Source organism: Vipera ursinii (assembly GCF_947247035.1).
Source record: "Vipera ursinii genome assembly, chromosome: 4".
Classification (NCBI taxonomy): domain Eukaryota; kingdom Metazoa; phylum Chordata; class Lepidosauria; order Squamata; family Viperidae; genus Vipera; species Vipera ursinii.
This window is the reverse complement of record NC_139514.1, coordinates 10029454-10044579: the sequence shown is the minus strand read 5'-3', so window position 1 is coordinate 10044579 and position 15126 is coordinate 10029454. Positions and strand designations below refer to the sequence as shown.

At 44.2% G+C, this 15126-nt stretch overlaps 1 protein-coding gene across 1 annotated transcript in view; it reads left to right on the top strand.

Annotated features, from left to right (window-relative positions):
* Positions 1 to 1202: 1202 nt before the first annotated feature.
* NOX4 (NADPH oxidase 4) overlaps positions 1203 to 15126 on the top strand; it is a gene marked incomplete at its 5' end in the record, with an annotated part of 138434 nt that continues 124510 nt past the window's right edge. The window contains 2 exons of the mRNA XM_083362136.1: positions 1203 to 1259; positions 14985 to 15080. Of these exons, the coding sequence (XP_083218262.1) occupies positions 1203 to 1259; positions 14985 to 15080 (153 nt within the window). The remainder of the gene's footprint in view (positions 1260 to 14984; positions 15081 to 15126) is intronic.

The following is a 15126-nucleotide window of genomic DNA, read 5'->3' as shown; positions in this document are numbered from 1 at the left end:
TCCAGAAGATGGTAGAGGACAGGAAGGCCTGGAGGAATGTTGTCGATGGGGTCACGATGAGTCAGACACGACTTCGCAGCTAACAACAAATCGTTCTCACCCACAGGAAATTTCTCATATGTTTCAAGTTGAATCTCTCCTAGATAAGTTTCCATCCGTCCTGCCCCAAGGTGCTTTGGAGAATAGGTTGACCCCCCCCCCCTTTTCTCCGTGACAGCCTCTCAGACATTGGAAGACTAGAAGAATGTTCAACAGTGAGATACGGTTACCTGGTTTGATCTTCGATGCCCCGGGGTGCAGCTCTTAAAATATTTTGGTGATGATATAATCTAAGGCGGGGGTCTTCAAACTTGGCCCTTTTGTGACTTGTGGACTTCAACTCCCAGAATTCCTCAGCCAGCGTGGCTGGCTGAGGAATTCTGGGAGTTGAAGTCCACAGGTCATAAAAGGGCCAAGTTTGAAGACCCCTGATCTAAGGTAATACAAGTAGCAAGCAATTCGAGATCGTAAGTCAACGGACGATATGGATGACGTTCAGTTCATTCTTACACGCGCGTCCCCCCCCCCCACACCTCAACGGACGCATTTGCCCGTACGCGCGTGGGGGATAAATTCACACCCAACCCAGGCTCAACCCACACGAACTGAACTCAATTCGGACAAACAAAAGAGGCTCCGGACTGACCCCCCCCCCGACCCCCCGGATTGGCCAGGAATACGCGGGTGGGCAAGAAACAAAAGACGCTTGCACGTCCAAGGAGGATTCCTCTCCGAAGCACCCCGGGGGGATCCCCTTCCCGCCCGTAGTTGGAGACCCCCACGGCCGGCCCACGTGGGGAACGAAGAGGAGGTGTGTGTGTATGTGTGTGTGTGTGTGGGGCGGGGGAGCACGAGAAGGCAGGCAGGCGCCCGTCTGCACGGCCCGAGCGATCCGCCTTTCCCCGCCCGGCTCCAGACAAAGGAGGCCGTCGGCGCCACCCTGAAAGTTGTCTGCAAGGCGCAGGGAAGGTGGAGGGGGGGGGGTGCTGGCCAGATCTCCCACCCCCGGGGCAGGGGAAGGGGGGGGAAGGAAGAGGCGAGAGAGGAGGCGGCCGGAAGGAGTGGAGATGGTGGGGGGAGGTTTGGTCACCGGGGGGCTGAAAAAAGGAAGAGCCGGTCTGGGGCTGCTCCTTAAACGCGAAGCGGAGCCGGTGCGGGCAACCATGGCTCCGTCCTGTAAGAGCTGGCTTGCCAACGAGGGAAGCAAGCACCTCCTCGGGGTAAGCGTTTCCCGCGTAGCTTAAACAAGGGGTGATGTGATTGTGTGTGTGTGTGTGTGTGTGTGTGTGTGTTAAGGAAGCAAGCACCTCCACGGGGTAAGCGTTTCCCGCGTAGCTTAAACAAGGGGTGATGTGATTGTGTGTGTGTGTGAGAGAGAGAAGGAAGCAAGCACCTCGTGGTAAGAGCCAGCGTTTCCCGTGGCTTAAACAAGGGGTGATGTGATTGTGTGTGTGTGTGAGAAGGAAGCAAGCACCTCCTCGGGGTAAGCGTTTCCCGTGGCTTAAACAAGGGGTGATGTGATTGTGTGTGTGTTTGTGTGTGAAGGAAGCAAGCACCTCGTGGTAAGAGCCAGCGTTTCCCGTGGCTTAAACAAGGGGTGATGTGATTGTGTGTGTGTGTGAGAAGGAAGCAAGCACCTCCTCGGGGTAAGCGTTTCCCGTGGCTTAAACAAGGGGCGATGTGATTGTGTGTGTGTTTGTGTGTGAAGGAAGCAAGCACCTCGTGGTAAGAGCCAGCGTTTCCCGTGGCTTAAACAAGGGGTGGGGGTGGGGCGCGTGTGTGTGTGCGTGTGTGTTCGTGTGCAAGCCTTGGGACTCGGACGGCCCGGGCGCGCAAGGACTAAAACTTGGCTAGATTTTAGCGCTTTAGCTGTTTCTTTTCGTCTACGCGCGCCAACGCGCGCGGAGTCTCCATTCGGAAGCGCGTTCTCCGGAGCAGGTTGATGGGGTGGGGTGGGGGGAAAGACGGGTTCCTGAGCGTGTGCAGAACGCTGCCCCTGGTTATGATCTCCCCGCCGCGCGTGGGAATTGGATTCGATTTCCAAAGGGTGTCCTAACAATCGTGGAAGGGGCAGGGGACTTTCCAAGAAAATTGCCATAACTCTACTCAGTGTCTGTGGAGATTCTCCATCATCCAGGTCATGGTTGTCCCAAAGTTTGTCCCAGCCCCTGACAGACAGACAGACAGACAGACACACACACACACACACACACACACACACACACCCTCCAACATTCCCAACATGGTATTTGCAGACCATTCCTAAGACAAGATTTCTCTTGAAAGAAGGGGACACCCACCTTGAGCTAAAGACAAAATGAAGCTGCCCTGTGATGGGCTGAGGATAAGATGCCTAAACTTTATATGACTTTAAAAAGGCCCTGGCAAGTCATCTTCATGTCTCAGTTAGTGGTCCGTGAAGAAGATCCTTCTTCCGTGGACTTCAGTGGAGCTTGATCCCTAATATGTGGGTGTAAAAATTGCATCCTGTAAAATCAGGAGTGTGAGATAAATGTAACTTTGAAGAATCATTACAGATAGTTCTCGATTTAAAACCATTTGTTTTGTGGCTGTTCAAAGTTATAACGGCACCGATGATGAAATATTCTCCTTATTTCTAGAAGGTTAAATCTCTCCTTGGATCAGTTTCTATCCCTTATTTCTTGCCTGGCTTTCAAGTGTTTTGGAAAATAGGTTGACCCCTTCCTCTCTGTGACAGCCCCTCAGATACGCTATCCTGCAGTGGTGGGATTCAAATAGGTGAACAACCGGTTCTCTGTGTGGATGCCGCTTCCGGAAGTCCATTCTGGGTCTGGGCAACAAAAAATTAGCTACCGGTTCTGCCGAACTGGTGCGAACTGGCTGAATCCCACTACTGCTATCATGTCTCTCTCGGTCCTTCTCTTCCCTAGACTAGCCATGCCCAGTTCCTGTAATTGTTCTTCATGTTTTAGCTTCCAGTCCCCTAATCATTTTGTTGCTCTTCTCTGCACTCTTTCTAGAGTCTCAACATGTTTTTTTTATATAGTGTGGTGACCAAAACTGGTTGCAGTATTCTAGGTGTGGTCTTACTAAAAGGCTTTATACCGTAGTAGTAGTAGTACATAAGGGACGCAGTGGCTCAGTGGGTTAGGACGCTGAGCTTGTTGACCAGATGGTCGGCAGTTTGGTGGGTTGAATCCCGAGTGCTGCATAGCAGAGTGAGCACCTGTTACTCGTCCCAGCTTCTGCCGACCTAGCAGTTCGAAAGCACGTAAAAATGCAACTAGAAAAATAGGGACCACTCCGGTGGGAAGGTAACAGCGTTCCATGCGCCTTTGGCATCCAGTCATACTGGCCACATGACCACAGAGACGTCCTTGGACAAGCGCTGGCTCTTTGGCTTTGAAACGGAGATGAGCACCGGCCCCTAGAGTCGGAAATGACTAGCACGTATGTGTGGGGAAACCTTTACCTTTACCTTTAGTATTAGTACCTCACGTGATCTTGATTGCATCTCTTTGTTAATGCAACTTAGGATTGCATTGGCTTTTTTGGCTGCCACCGCACACTGCTGGCTCATATTTAATTGATTGTCCACTAAAACTCCCAAGATGCCTCTCACGGTTACTGCTATTAAGCCTGGTTTCACCCAATCTATATGTGTCCTTTTGGTTTTTTTAGCCTAAGTGTAAGACTTTACCTTTCTGTACATTGAATTTCATTTTGTTAGATAGGGCCCAGTGTTCAAGTCTGTCAAGATCCATCTGGATTTTGAACCTATCATCTAGGCCACAGGTCTGCAACCTGTGGCTCCGGAGCCGCATGCGGCTCTTTCAGCCGTCTCGTGCGGCTCCCAGTCCTCTGCCATGTGCAGTCCAAAAAAAAAGTGTGACTAAAAAAGTTCAACCAATCAATTCAAATATGCAGGGTAGGTGCATATCTCGCCTTGGCTCCACTCTTCAGTCAAACCCTGTTCTGCACATGTGTGCATGTGCACACATTTTTTTGCGGCTCCCAGTTTTTTCTTTTGTGAGGAAACCGGTTCTGAGTGGCTCTTTCACTGTTTCAGGTTGCTGACCCCTGATCTAGGCTGTTGGCTATTCCTGCCAGCTTAGTATCATCTGCACATTTGATTAAGTTCCCCTTCTATTCCCTCATCTAAGTCGTTTATGAAGATATTGAAGAGTGCTGGGCCTAAGACGGAACCTTGTGGTATCCCACAGCTTACCTCCCTCCATGTAGACGTAGTACCATTAAGGACTACTCGTTGAGTACAGTTTGTCAGCCAGTTACAAATCCATCTGATGGCGATGCTCTCTATCCCACTTTTTTTCTAGCCTTCCAAGAAGTAGGTTGTGTTCTACTTTGTCAAATGCCTTGCGGAAGTCTCCACATCATTTCGCTGGTCTACTAATTTAGTCAGTGTCAAAGAATGAAATAAGATTGGTTTGGCACGATCTGCTTGCTGACTTTTAGTTATTACTTTACTCCAGACATGTCAAACACAGGGCCCGGGGGCCGGATCTGGCCCGTGAAGTGGTTTCATGAGGCCCACGAAGCCGTCCTAGAAACAGTGAGGGATCGGCCCCCACTGCCTTAGCCCTGGCCCAGAGACCCTCCTTCTGCCAGAGACCCTCAGATCTGTCCCACTCCTGCCCGGGCCCCCAAAGGCACCCTTGATGCGAACGATGTAGAGCTGGCCACACCCACCCAGTAGGCCATACACACTCTAGCCACGCCCACCCAGTAGGCCACGCCCACCCTGGCCATACCCACCCGGCCCCTTGAGGGCAACCGCAATGCTGATGCGGCCCTCAATGAAATTGAGTTTGACACCCTTGCTTTACTCGTTTCTAGATGTTCACAGATCTTTTGACAGTTTCCTCCAACTGGGTGATTGTCCACTCTACTAATTTGGGGGCAGAAGGACTTTGCAGTATTATTGGCAAGATTTTTCAGAAGGATTGCCTCCTTCCTAGGGCTAAGAGAGAGTGACTGGCCCAAGGTCCCCCAGCTGACTTTCGGCCTAAGGCTGGAGTAGAACTCATACTTTCAGTGACAATTGACTCTGGGTAGCAGAGAAGAATAAGTGAAAGCCTCATCCTTTGTTTGCTAAATTTATATTCTTTTGCTCCCAAGAGCCCAGGGCAACTTACAAGAGCTCTCCCTTCATGATACACCCACAAAAACTCTATGTAGTAAGTTAATTTGCCAGTCGGCTGTACTATGGTGTGCTTAGCCAAAAAAGAAAAGAAAATAGAAAAGGACCAACCCCAGCCCAGCGCCCTATTCCCGACCTTCGCTCTTTTCGCCGTGACCTGAAAACCTGGTTATTCGAGCTTGCCGGCCTGGACTGAGGGATTGGGATTTTAAATTTTAGAATTTGATTTACTTGGTTTGGGGCTAAATTTAATTTAATTTATTTTTAACTTTGTATGCCATGTTTTAATTGCCCTGTACACTGCCCCGAGTCCTTTGGGAGAAGGGCGGTATATAAATCTAATAAAATAAAATAAAATAAATCAATAAAAATAAATCAGATGACCTGACTTACAGATGTATTAAGCTAACAGCTGGTCTTCCCAATGTTCCAAGCCACAGGCTACACACTCCATTCTAGTTTAGTTTAGCAAGGTGTGAGAATTGATTCAAGGGCTACAGTAGAGAAGAGATGGAAAGTTTTGACATTAGTCTCTGTGGAAGAATGGTGGGTGAAGTTGACAGATTTTGCAAAAGTGGATAATTGTCTTCTTTGACCGGAAAAAAGACATCCACATTTATGGGTGGCTGGAAGCATCTTAGGAACTTTATATACTGTATAAAAAAAATGAACTTTGATTTATGGCTTTGATGATTAGATAGAATAGGATAAAGAAGAGAAATATGATGTAACTTTAGAGAGAGGTTAAAATATGTTTGTATTTTTAAACTGCTGTGAAGAATATCAGAAGCCATTGCTTCATATCTTTTTTCTTTCTATTTCTTCATCTTTTTTGGCATTTTTTTCTTTTTCTCTTTAATAATAATAATAATAATAATAATAATAATAATAATAATAATAATAATAATAATAATAATAATAAAGTTGGAAGGGACCTTGGAGGTCATCTAGTCCAACCCCCTGCTCAGGCAGGAAACCCTATATCATTTCACACAAATGGCTGTCCAGTCTCTTCTTAAAAACTTTCAGTGTTGGAGCATTCACCGCTTCTGGAGGCAGGTTGTTCCACTGGTTAATTGTTCTAACTGTCAGGAAGTTTCTCCTTAGTTCTAGGTTGCTTCTCTCCTTGACTAGTTTCCATCCGTTGCTTTGTATTAAACTAATGTTTGCAGTAAACATTTCTTTTGGTTTAGATGCCTTAATTGTATTATTGGAATATATATCATTATGTATCATATATTATAGTATGTAATTATAAAATTATGGAAAAATAATTAAATTTTAAAAAATCATTCAATCTCTATATGTATACATATATTCTACATATTGTATGTATTGTGTGTATGTGTGTGTGTATACTGTATATATATTGTATATATTCTACTGTCTCTAGCAATCTAGCAATCTATTATCTATCTAGCAATCTATTATCTATCTATTATCCTATGTATCATCTCTATCATCTGTGTCTGTCTGTCTGTCAGTCTGTCTGTCTGTCTCTCTCTCTATCTATTTATCTATCTATCTATCTATCTATCTATCTATCTATCTATCACAGAACATGAGAGATTTGAATTCAGTAGAACACTACTGCTTACAGTATACAGATCAATTAAAAATTGCCAAGTAATTAAGTAGCAGCAGGGCTTCTTAATTTTTTTTTTTAAAAATATCATATCTACAGAGTATGGACGTAGACATTGTCTATCAATATTAATAGACATTCTTTTATATTTGACATAAAATAGTAGGTTTATTAAGAAGTACAGAAAATAAGGAAGCCACATTTCTACTGAAACTACATCCCAATGATAAAGACTCGTTTCATTAGCAATAGGATTTTGAGAACTACAGCAGACACAGAGAGAAGACGTGCAGAATCTTCCCCTCATCTTTTCATTTTTTCTGCCAGTCAAGGAGGAGAGGCCAAGTGGTGATGAAATCTCCAAGAAATGGTGACAGATCAAGAGAGAATACAGAATAATGGAGTTGGGAGGGACAGTGGAGGTCTTCTAGCCCAAACCTCTGCTCAAACAGGAGACCTTGGCCTTTATCATCCCTGACAAATGGCTGTCCAGTCTCTTCTTAAAAGCCTCCAGTGATGAAGCACCCACAACTTCTAGAGAGGCATACCTTTCCACTGATTAATTAAGAGAAAGGGGAATCCACTTTTAAAAAGTTTTTTTTTTCTTGTGGAAAGGCTTTATTAGCTTCAGGGAATGGGAGAACATAATTTGTTGGCAAAGAACATTCTTTGTCTCCTGCTTGAGCCAGGATTAAAAGACCTCCAAGGTGGTCTATCATGGTGTTAGCAACTCCAATCCTTTCCCTAAAATTTTGGAAAATGATGTCACCAGTAAAGGCTGTAGATCAGACACGACTAACCTGTTTAGGGTGTGTGAAGTGGACTTTTTTTTGGAATATTGGGTAGATGGAATCCTAAACTCGATGCCTACCTCATCCTAAAGTCATCTGGTGGTTTAATGTGGTTTGGGTTAGCACCCCGAGCCAAGGAGTATGCTTTGTAAACTCTGACTTATGATCTAGCATGTTGGGAATCCAACCGATTGTAATGTACTAAAAAAAAGCCAAGGTGGTCATGATTTACCCTACAAAACAGGCAGCTTATTTACAGAATTCCCCCAAATTTCCATTGTTTCATTTGCACAATCCCAGAGCATGGATACAATCCAGTTAAGAGTACAAATGCCTGAATGTTTTAATGTTTCCAATTAAAACCATTTAGGGTAGAAATGGTTACCAAAGATGTCAGATTAAACAAAACATCTGAAAACACTCTTAAATAACATGCCTGTGGATGAATTGAGAACTCATCAGTTAGAGATGGAACTTAATACGGCTGTAGGCCAACTGTTATAAAGTCAGAAGGGTGGATGGATAAACAGTCTCTCTCGGAATTTCACAATAGGGGGTGAAGATGTTTAATCTTTTTACTCCTGTTCCCATGGTGTAAATTGGGAGGCCTAGCAGAAAGTTCAGGAAGCCCTGGGGGTGTTTATTTGTCTACGACACCTCCTGGAGGGCACATAGTCAATATGGAGGCTCATTAATGACAATTACAGGATGCCGATGGAAGTATGCACATCTGGGGGAACAGGTTTCAAATGAGTAAATGTTCATTATTTCATTTCATTTAATGGGTTAGGACGCTGAGCTTGTTGATCAGAAGGTCGGCAGTTTGGCGGGTCGAATCCCGAGTGCCGTGTAACAGAGTGAGCGCCTGTTACTCATCCCAGCTTCTGCCAACCTAGCAGTTCGAAAGCACGTAAAAATGCAAGTGGAAAAATAGGGACCACTGCGGTGGGAAGGTAACAGCGTTCTGTGCGCCTTTGGCGTCTAGTCATGCCGGCCACATGACCATGGAGACGTCCTCGGACAAGCGCTGGCTCTTCGGCTTTGAAACGGAGATGAGCACCGGCCCCTAGAGTTGGAAACGACTAGCATGCATGTGCGGGGGAAAATTTACCTTTACCTTAATTTTAATTTTATTGAATTTATATACCGCCCTTTCCCGAAGGACTCAGGGCGGTTTACAGGGTATATATATATATAAAAAAAATCAATACAAAAATTAAGAGCAATTTAAAAAGATTAAACTAAGTCCCTGAAAAAATATAAAACCCCAGTTAAAACCCCCAATTAAAAACTCTCAGCCTGGGCCGGAAAGCTCGAAGAGCCAGGTCTTCAGGTCTCGGCAAAATGATCAAAGGTCGGGGGGCAGTCCTAAGCTCCACGGGCAGCTGGTTCCAAAGGGCAGGCGCCCCCACCGAGAAGACCCTCCCCCTGGGTGTCATCTGCCCGCATTCTTTGACCGGCGGCACCCTGAGAAGGCCTTCCCTGTGGGAGCGCACAGGACGAAGGGAGCTTGATGCCGGCAGCAGGTGTTCCCTTAAATATCCCGGACCCTCACCATTTAGGGCTTTATAGGTTATCACCAGCATCATGATGCCAGTTCTGATCCCTGAGCTTGGTTGTTTTCTTGCGGATGTTTCATTAACCAAACTAGGTAACATAATGGGTGCTAGCAAACTCAAGATAACTTAAAGGACCCTTCAGAATAATAGAACAACAAGAGTTGGAAGGGACCTTGGAGGTCATCTAGTCCAACCCCCTGCTCAGGCAGGAAACCCTATACCAGTCATGGCGAACCTTTTAGAGACCGAGTGCCCAAACTGCACACCAAAACCCACTTCTGTATCATTGGGTGCCGGGTGGGCGTGGCCCTTTGGGTGGGTGGCCCATTGGGTGGGCGTGGCTGCGGTGATAGCTGCAGACTGGGTGGGACTAAAAAGTTCAATCAATCAATTCCATCTTTGCGAGAATTTTTTTTTCTTACAAGAAGCTGAAATTGATTAATTGAACCTTTTTTTTTTTGGTACATGGCGGCGGAAGCCTAAAGCAAAAAGGTTTTATAAAACCCAGCTGAAGGCCTAGGACTGGGGCAACACCATGCGTGCCCACAGAGAGGGCTCTGCGTGCCACCTGTGGCACCCATGCCATAGGTTCGCCACCACGGCCCTATACCATTTCAGACAAATGGTTGTCCAGTCTCTTCTTAAAAACTTCCAGCGTTGGAGCATTCACAGCTTCTGGAGGCAGGTTGTTCCACTGACTAATTGTTCTGACTGTCAGGCAATTTCTCCTTAGTTCTAGGTTGCTTCTCTCCTTCATTAGTTTCCATCCATTGCTTCTTGTCCTGCCTTCAGGTGCTTTGAAGAATAGGTTGACTCCTTCTTTTTGGAAACCCCTGAGATATTGGAACACTGCTATCATGTCACCATTAGTCCATCTTTTCATGAAACTAGGCAGGTACAATTCCTGCAACTATTCTTCATATGTTTTAGCCTCCAGTCCTGTAATCATCTTTGTTGCTCTTCTCTGAACTCTTTCTAGAGCAGACTTGTCAAACTCACCACGTCATGTGACGTCGCGCGACGTATCAGAACTTTTTCACCATTGCCGGCAATGGGGTGGACGCAGTTTCTTTATGACCTGTCCGGCCCGCGGGCCGGCAGTTTGACACCCCTGTTCTAGAGTGTCAACATCTTTTTGTGTATCATGGCAACCAAAACTCGATGCAGTATTCCAAGTGTGGTCTTACCAAGGCATTATAGAATGGTATTAACACTTTGGTTTTGATCATGTGATCCTGTGGATGTTGCCATGGTCATAAGTGTGAAAAACAGTCATAAGTAACTTTGAACAGTCACTTAATGAACTGTTGTAAGTTGAGGACTATCTGTCCTATAAAGGGAAGAGAGTCTTCTTCAAAGGTCTTAAGGTTTTCTGTTTTTCTAATGCTGTTCCAAGATGGACTTCCATAATAATTCTTCATGAAGTATCTACTGAGATACCTAGATTGTTGATAAAGTTGCGGATTCTTTAACGAACAGTGGCTTATGGGTTACAGGACTACCTAACCGAAGATGAGAATTAGAACTTGGAGAAGATAATAATAATAATAATAATAATAATAATAATAATAATAATAATAATAATAATAATAATAAGAAGAAGAAGAAGAAGAAGAAGAAGTAGTAGTTGGAAGGTACCTTGGAGGTCATTTAGTCCAACCCCCTGCTCAGGCAGGAAACCCTATACCATTTCAGGCAAATGGCTGTCCAGTCTCTTCTTAAAAACTCTCCTATCTCAAATCACACTAATCAGGCTTAAAAATTGAGATTGGTCATGCAAGATAGGAAGGAGAAGCACCCCTCTTTTATTGACCAAAGCCAAAGACTGGGAATCTAAAGAACCCACCCTGTTCCCACAACAAGTTTAATTAGATCCATGGGGGAATGAGTGAGTGGTGTGAGTGCCCAGAGTGTCATTTGTCCCAGTCAATCCAAGGGAATTATATTTAATGCAAAGCAGATCTGACCAAGCACAGCCAACTGTGGTTTATCTGATAGACCATGAATAAACAAAGCACAAGTTAAGGGATGTGTTGTGAGAACTTTAAAAAGGATCAGCTGATGTATTCATTTAACCAGAGTGGTGTTAGGGGTCTTGACAGATCCATTATGCACAAGGTTAACTGAAGTTCACCCAGAGTTCTCTCATGGGGACGTTCAATTCACTCAATTAACCTGGCAGTGGAGGAGGGGCTTCAGTATCCTTCTGGAGCAAGAGGACATGGGATAGTGGGCATTCCCCAGGAGCTCCGTACTGTATTCCTGAAATAGTACTTTTCACCTATTTCATATGATGGGGTGGAAATCGTTTATAGACCAAGTGCCGTTTGTCAGAAGAAGCAATTACCAATTTCCTAAGGCCACAATCACTTTTTTGTTGGCTGTCTTCAAACTAAGCCTGGATGAATGATTCTCATAGATGTTTAAGTTGGGTTCCTGAGCATAGCTGGGGGACAGACTTGATGACCTCAGTGACCCTTTCCAGTACCACGATTCCAAGGGTTAATCATTGCCATGCTCTATGGCAGCGATTTATGCCAATCCGTCATCCCAACTGAAATGTGAGTTCCAATTTAAGCACCCTGGGAGGTGCCAGATCCAGGAAGAATGCCTGGAGTGAATTGTGTTGTGTGAAGAAGCAATTGTTGTTGTGTTTTTTTTCCCATCCTGAATCAACCGTATTATAATTTACATTAAGAACTGCCAAGTTAGTTTTCCAAAAGAAAAACAAAAAGCAATGCAGGATTTAGGATTATAGCTGAGACCAAAATTTATGTGGCTAAGCGAGAAATGTGTTAAGTACGTTTTGCTCCATTTTATGACCTTGTCGCATTTGCGGAGCAAATCACTGCACTTGTTAAATTGGCTTCCCCCATTGATTTTGCTTGTCAGAAGGTCACAAAAGGGGATCACATGACCCCGGGACAGTGCGACCATCATAAATATGAACTAGTTGTCAAGCATCCAAGTATAAATCACATGACCATGGGGATGCTGCAGTGGTCATAAGTGTGAAAAATGGTCATAAGTCACTTTTTTCAGTGCCGCTGTAACTTTGAATGGTCACTAAATGAACTATTGTAAGTCGAGGATTGCCCACAGCCTTTTCTTTCACACTCAGCCCAATTTCTTCAGGTGAGACACCTGTCTCTTAATTTCTGACAGGACTGAGCTTAATTGAAGACAAACTTGAGGATACATAATCACATTTTCACTTGAACCCATCTGATAAAACAATCAGACAATACATTAGGGGTCTTCAAACTTGGCAACTTTAAGACTTGTGGACTTCAACTCCCAGAATTCCTCAGCCAGCACAGCTGGCTGAGGAATTCTGGGAGTCGAAGTCCACAAGTCATAAAGTAGCCAAGTTTGAAGACCCCTGCAATACGTTAACTTCTAAGTTCAAAACCTGGGATAACCGGGCCCAAAATATTCAAGAAGTTATTACAATGGACACGTGGGAAAAGATTTGGGTGAGGAATGTAAAATTTATACAAGCTCAAAGTTTAAGAGAGAACTTTTATAAAATGTTTTATAGATGGCATTTAGATCCTAAAAAGCTGGCAAGTATGTACCCGAATTATCAGCCCAAATGTTGGAGGTGCGGTGATGAAGATGCAACTTATTTTCATATATGGTGGACTTGTAAAAAGGTTAAGGCTTTTTGGATAAAAATTTGGTGGAACATGCAGAAGATCTTTAAGCAAAAGATAAAGTTTTGTCCGCAATTCTTTTTGTTGGGTATAACTACAGAAGCTACTGTTGTGGACACTAAGTTGATGTTGAATTTAATTACAGCAGCAAGACTTCTAATAGGTCAGTATTGGAAGAAGGAGGAATTGCCGACTATAGAGGAATGGACTTTAAAGGTTTCTGACCTGGCAGAAATGGCAAAGATCTCTGCTTATTTGAAAGATCACTCGCAAGAACGCTATATTATGGAGTGGAAAAAATGGATTGAATATATCCAGAAGAAATATGGGACTAAAAAGTTTCACTTAGCATTTGAATGAATCTTCCTTTCTTTTTTTTCTCTTTTTCTTTCTTTTTATATGTAATATTAATATTGTTTGTAGTTATCTTATATGAGTTAGAGGGCGATAGATTTAAGAGTTTATTGTTGTTAGCATATGGATGTTTATGATTGTTTTCTGTTTTTATACCTTGTACTTAGCTCTGGGAAGTCCGGGGGGGGGGGGAGAGGGGGGAGGGGTAGGGAGGGATAGGTAGGGGAGGGGGAGGGGGGGATTGTTAAAGATAAAATGTATTTTAAAACTTTTCAATAAAAAAAAAACCTGGGATAACCAAGTGCAGTTTTGGGGTTCACATAACATGCTACGCCCATGATACGGTTAAATATTATGGAATAGTTCACTAAAGTGAGGGTTTGCAGTGCTGTATATTGAACTACAAATTACCCAGTCATATTTTAGCCTGATCTAACATGTTATGACAATTTAGTTATTTTTGGGGTTTGTTTGTTTTTTTTAAAAAATCCCACCTTTATTATTTTTTTATAAATAACTCACGGTGATAAACACACACAATTCCTCCTCCCATTTTCTCCAAAAAAAAAAAAAAAACAACAACCCTAGGAGGTGGTTTGGTTGAGAAAGAGGGACTGGCCCAAAGTCACCCAGACAGCCTAAGGTGGGACTAGAACTCACCCTCTTTTGGTGATTGGCCCAAAGTCACCCACTGGCTTTCATACCTAAGGCGGGACTAGAACTCACAATCTCCTGGTGATTTGCCCAAAGTCACCCACTGGCTTTCATGCCTAAGGCGGGACTAGAACTCACCCTCTCCTGGTGATTGGCCCAAAGTCACCCACCAGCTTTCATACTTAAGGCAGGACTAGAACTCACCCTCTCCTGGTGATTGGCCCAAAGTCACCCACTGGCTTTCATACCTAAGGCGGGACTAGAACTCACCGTCTCCTGGTGATTGGCCCAAAGTCACCCACTGGCTTTCATACTTACTGTGGGACTAGAACTCAGAGTTTCAAGTTTTTAGCCTGGTGCTTTTAAGACAGGAGTAAAATTCATGCTCTCCTAGCCTGATGCTTTTATCACCAGGCTCTCCTACTTTTTCTGCCTATTTAACCTATCCATAAATGTATGGAGATTCTCAGTCATCCAGATCTTTGGGCCAATCACCAGGAGACCGTGAGTTCTAATCCCACTTTAGGCATGAAAGTCGATGGGTGACCTGGGCCAATCACCAGGAGACTGTGAGTTCTAGTCCCGCCTTAGCCACGAAAGCTATCCAGTCCCTTTTTCTCACTCCAACCCATCAACCCAGGGTTGATGTTGTGGAGAAAATGGGAGGAATGTTGTGTGTGTTCATCCCCTTGAGTTATTTATAAAAAAAATAAAGATGGGATTTAAAATTCTTTTGAGTTATACATCAATCCTTCATCAATCCTTTATGTACTTAGGGCAGAGGTAGGCAACCTTGGCTCTTTTATGACTTGTGGACTTCAACTCCCAGAATTCCTGAGCCAACCACGCTGAGGGAAAAGGGAGAGGTTTCCAAGCTGAGCCACGCTGGCTCAGGAATTCTGGGAGTTGAAGTCCACGAGTCATAAAAGAGCCAAGGTTGCCTACCCCTGACTTAGGGCAACATCAGTAATGCATCAAAAACAACTGGTTGAGGCTGCGTAGGTTCCCTTCCTCTTTTTTTTTGTAAAAAAAAACCTTTTATAAACCTTTCATTTTTCTCTTCTTCCCAGTTCCCGAGTCTCTCTGATCATTTGTTCCCTGCGTAAGATCCATGACGGGGGAAAGTTTCTGCTTTTGAACATGTGGTTTCTAATTACTCTGTGTTTTCCCTCCCTCGTTTTTTTCCCCTTCCCCCTCCTTCAGCTGCTCTGGCTATGTCTCAACGTGGGATTGTTTTGGAAAACTTTCCGACTCTATTATTGTGAACCGCAGTATTACTATTTGCATCAGATGCTGGGGGTAAGTGATGCAGGAGCAATTCTCCCTTTTTCTTGAAACTCAAAAA